The sequence below is a fragment of the Monosiga brevicollis genome, genomic scaffold, assembly GCF_000002865.3.
Source record: "Monosiga brevicollis MX1 MONBRscaffold_10 genomic scaffold, whole genome shotgun sequence".
Classification (NCBI taxonomy): domain Eukaryota; class Choanoflagellata; order Craspedida; family Salpingoecidae; genus Monosiga; species Monosiga brevicollis.
This window is the reverse complement of record NW_001865047.1, coordinates 192,747-197,475: the sequence shown is the minus strand read 5'-3', so window position 1 is coordinate 197,475 and position 4,729 is coordinate 192,747. Positions and strand designations below refer to the sequence as shown.

Below are 4,729 nucleotides of genomic sequence, written 5' to 3'. Positions count from 1 at the left end.
CTTCTGAGATGAACCCCCGGTGGGAACTGTTCCTTGACGCGCTCAAGGAGGAGGCGCATGGCCATCAGGGCCGCAAAGAGGCCCCCAAAGGCAGAGATGCCCTCCATGGTAAAGTTGATCATGGCGAGGCGAGCTACAGTGTCGTGGATTTGCCAATGTAACGCTGCCGGGGCGCGAAACCACGAGCAGCCGGCAGTCACGTCTGATCAGCCCTCGAAAATCAAAAGTCAATCAATCCTGCATTCACAATACATTGCACATGACGAGCACGCATCCCCCATGCCCACAACATCCGCATCAGTCCAGCCCCCAGAAGCAGAACGACGACGACGACGACGACGACGACGACGACGACAACAAACCTCTCAATTCACTCTCTGTGATTTCAATAAAACAGAGAGAGAGAGAGAGTTTGAGAGAGAGTTTGAGAGAGAGAGAGAGAGAGAGAGTTTGAGAGAGAGAGAGTTTGAGAGAGAGAGAGTTTGAGAGAGAGAGAGAGAGAGAGAGTTTGAGAGAGTTTGAGAGAGTTTGAGAGAGTTTGAGAGAGTTTGAGAGAGTTTGAGAGAGAGAGAGAGAGAGAGAGAGAGAGAGAGAGAGAGAGAGAGAGAGAGAGAGAGAGAGACACACACACACACACACAAGTCACGCGATTGAATGGCTGGTATAAGAGCAGACCCGTATTCATTGGGCAAGGGCGGTGGGGATTTGGCGCTGGAGCTGGGGCTTGGTCGGGTTTCGAAACGATATGCCTGTTGGTTGAGTGTCCAACGCCGCGTTTGCGCTTGGCTGGCCGGCCGGACGTGATGGCGCTGCCATTCTCCAGTCAGATTCGGACGGGAGCTGGTCAATTCTACAATTCTCGGTTTACAACGCGGTCCATGACCGTGATGTTGAATTTTACCGCCATAATTTGAAATCACACTTGTCAGCACCCCTTCTGCGTCGCATCATGGCGTTGCGGTTCAATCCAGCCTCGGCTGGGATGCTGGCGTCCTTGGCCGCTTTGCCCGTGGAGCCGACACCAGCGGCTGCGGAAAAAGGAGCAACAGCAGCATCGTTGCCCATCTCGTCACCGGCTCGTGCCCATACAACAAAATCAAAAGGCGCCAGCACGTCCAAAACCCGCGCTCTCCTCGTTCGACGCGCCCCCGAAGCCAAAGTTGAATATATCGAGGTCGCCGACTCGGTCCCTGGCTTTTCGCTCTTGGCTCTTCGCGATCATGTCTATTCAACCCCGTCATCGACGCTGCACTCGCTCTTGCCTCATCAAAGTCATGCCCTGGTGTCTGGTATAGATGGCACCGGGGTGGACCACGATTGCCGACCTCGTTCGTGCTCTCAAACAGAATGGGTACGCCAATGGCGAGGGTGCCAACCCTCCTCCCAAGTGCTTTATGTGCTTGCCTATCTGTCCTTGACCGCAACACAGCTCAATATGCCGGGTTTTACTTTGGGTGTGCATCGGTGGCCTGCCAATCATCAGGGCCATGCTGCCCAATGGTGTTGTCCCGTTTGCCGCATTTACAGGCTTGCAGCTCAGTCTGGTTGATCGGCTCGAGGACCTTTATGTTCGTTCCTCTCGTCACACGTCTCGCACCTGGTCGTCAAAGGGTCCTTTCAGCTTGGAACACCTCAAGTTTTCGTCTCGTCTAATCCGGCGCTTCTGCCTTCATCTTGCTTCGGCACAGTTTGAGGAGATTGCCCTGTATCCCGTCAAGGAGACTGCGCCCGCCATGCCCGGTTTTCACATTGTCACGCGCTCAGAGGTACGTTGGGATCCGTTACGGTGCCCATCCTCTGTCCTCTTTCAGTGATGCTCTCTTGCTGGACCGCGTCACTCATTTTGCTCCTTCAAGGCACGCAACCTCCTTCTGGAACTTGCCAACGACGCCGGCAATGGTCGCTACCTCTTGCGCCCCAGCGAACAAACTCGATTCTATGTTCTCTCGGTCTTGTACGATATCCTGCGCTGGCATCGTTCATTGCCCATTTCCCGCAACAACATTGCATTGCATTCCACCAGTCGGCCCCCATGCCTCACGCCCAGGCCGTGGTGCCTCAGGTGGTGTGGCACCGTATACAATTTTCGCATCGAGACGGCACACGACCGCGCCGGCAACCCCGGATATAGCGTGGGCGCCGAGTGGCATCCACGACTCGCTTCGCTTCTGAGATACTACCAGGTAGCTTGACATGCAAAGCGTACAAACGAGGAGGACAAATCCCCAGAGCACGCGCCGGGGCTCGGTCTCAGTGGCTGAACATGCTCTATAGACCCATGATCTCAAGTACACGAGCGAGGCCGGGGAACCAGGCTGCTTGCGCCTTACATCGGCCGTGACGGCACCTGAGCTGCATCGGTGCCGCGCTCGTCGCAGTATGCCACAGGTGAGGGGTTCGTGCGTGGGGCGCAGCCTAGACTGCAGGTCTGGACCAGAGCTTCACTGCCTCTCCGTCTTCTTCTCTACCTCTCAATCCTCAATTAACGAATGACCACCGCTAGCCACCACCCCTGCCTTCCCGAAATCCTAGCACTGGCTCGCCCATGCCCAAGCGGTTGGTATCTTGGCCCCACTCCCAATGGACGCCGGCAAGATACTTGGCTTTGCCAGCCAGTGGGATCTCACTTTGCTGCGGTGCCTGGATCTGCAGACGGGCGTCGAGCCATGGCTTGAGTAATCTTGCTCCACAAATTCTTCGCGAGTGGCGTGCCCTGGAGGACAGCACTGGTACCTCCTACCTCAACGTGCTGACGGGTGCGGCCGCAGCAGCTCTGTCACCGCAACCCTGACTGGTGTGGCAGCCCTGAATGGTCTTCCCTAACACTGCACTTCTCGCTCTCCAGGTGTACGACAGCGTGCGTTGCCTGAAGACTATCCTGGAAGCTACCTCGTGCGCACAGAGGCGGGCAAGGTAAAACCTGCCGTGCAACTCAGTCTTTGACTTGTTTCGAGTCTAGTCGCAAAGCACCTCATTCCTTCGTGGCGCAGGTGGTGCGGGTGGCAGCTGCTGCGGCCGAGGCCATCTTGAAACGTCAAAATCAGTCCCTGACAGCCGCAAGTAGCCCTGCACGTAAAACTGCCACTCTGGCGCACGGTAGCAGGTGCGGTAGCCCTGGGCCAGGATAAGCTCACGTCGCCCTCTTTCAGCGTACTGACATTGACGGCTCACGTCGGGATGATGTGCCACCATGGCTTAGCGTCACCGGCCCGACCACGACCGAGGCTTTGCAGTCACATTCTGTCTTGACCCACCCGGCGCCTGATCAAGAGACTGATGGCGTAGCTTCAAGATGTGCTGCTGTGATACCACCTCCCCCACTTGCGGGAACGTCAGAATTGGCGGCAACAGATGAAGATGTCTCAGAGTGTTTGGCGCCGCCCCCGCCGGCCTTTGCCGCGTCACCCATGCAACTGGCGCCCACCGCCACAAAAGCCCTTGAGGAGTTTGAGGAGCTGGGTGATGACGCCTGGAGCATGCCGCCACCACCCCCCGTGCTTTCTCCTTGTGCGGCCTCGCCGCCGCCACCACCACCTCGGGCTGATGGTGTCCACCAGGTGAAGACACAGGCAACAGCGGCGGGGCTGGTGCCACCCCCTGCTCCACGACCGCCCACGCCACCAGCGCTGCTATCCACGCCGCAGAGCAGCCGTGAGGCCGTCCCGGCCACCGGGCCTTCGGGTCTTCTGTCCCCAGCCGTTCTCTCTCAAGTCAAGCTGCGACCCATTTTGTCCGAGCAGCCTGTTGACTCGCCACGCGTCGCGCAGCCCTGTACAGTACGTGTTTTAAATACCGCTGATGCGTTTATTCGGGACAAGGGCAGGGTGTGTGGGGTCGTGGTCAGCCGTATTCTCAGTCAAATTCCGTGGTGTTGCTGGGCTTGCAGATGGTCTCAGCACTGCAGCGAGCTTTGGCCACTCGTCGCACGGCATTGGCCTTGGACAAGGAGAACGAGGGTGATTTCGAGGACGATGAGGAATGGATTTAATTTATATGTTAACCATAGATAACCGCAACGAAAGAAAGGCCCAGACCCAATCGGCAGGCCAGCCCAGGCCTGTCGGGAGGGCCCAGATCCTGATCTGTGCCTTGTGTCGAATCTTGCTGTGCTTTGTTCTTGTGCTTTGTACCTTTGGTGGTTTACGGTCTGATGGTCCGGCGCTATCCTATTGAATGTCTGTGTGAGTGAGTTGAACATTGTGCCAGCATCTGCTCTTGCTTCGGGCACCCTGCGCTTTATGCGCCTCGATCCACCCTTGACGCCTCCACAGGGTCAGGTCTCGATTTCCATCTAATTACGATCCTTTTGCTTCTTATGGGAGAGAGAGAGAGAGAGAGAGAGAGAGAGAGAGAGAGAGAGAGAGAGAGAGAGAGAGAGAGAGAGAGAGAGAGAGAGAGAGAGAGAGAGGGAGAGAGCGCCTAAGTTGGCCCATTTTATTGGCTTGGGAGAACAAAAGGAATCCAGTCGGACTCGCCGGAATGGCAGCGCGGTCAGGGCGTTGGTACTGCGTGAAGAAGAGCGGCTTGACAAACCACATTGACCTGCAAATTATGCGGATACAAAGCCGTCAAGCCCCGACCTTTCGACTAGCAGGGCACAGACACGACGACGACGACGACTACGTCTTGCAGCCCCTGCATGTGTGCATGTGTGTGTGTGTGTGTGTGTGTGTGTTCGACTCCAAACCGACATTTTTTTGCTTTCGCTCCTCTCTCTCCCCCCCCCCCC

General features: G+C 56.8%; 2 protein-coding genes across 2 annotated transcripts in view; one reads left to right on the top strand and one right to left on the bottom strand.

The window, feature by feature from the left end:
• MONBRDRAFT_32397 (uncharacterized protein) overlaps positions 1 to 685 on the bottom strand; it is a gene marked incomplete at its 5' end in the record, with an annotated part of 2,046 nt that extends 1,361 nt beyond the window's left edge. The window contains one exon of the mRNA XM_001745718.1: positions 396 to 685. Coding sequence (XP_001745770.1) covers positions 396 to 685 — 290 coding nt within the window. The remainder of the gene's footprint in view (positions 1 to 395) is intronic.
• Positions 686 to 949: 264 nt separating this feature from the next.
• Positions 950 to 3,988, top strand: MONBRDRAFT_8176 (uncharacterized protein; the record flags this gene model as incomplete). Its single annotated transcript, XM_001745853.1, has 8 exons — positions 950 to 1,289; positions 1,528 to 1,766; positions 1,857 to 2,183; positions 2,275 to 2,388; positions 2,705 to 2,756; positions 2,846 to 2,913; positions 3,150 to 3,776; positions 3,887 to 3,988. The coding sequence occupies 8 exons, from the start codon at positions 950 to 952 to the stop codon at positions 3,986 to 3,988; spliced, it is 1,869 nt and encodes a 622-aa protein (XP_001745905.1).
• Between the last annotated feature and the right edge of the window lie 741 nt (positions 3,989 to 4,729).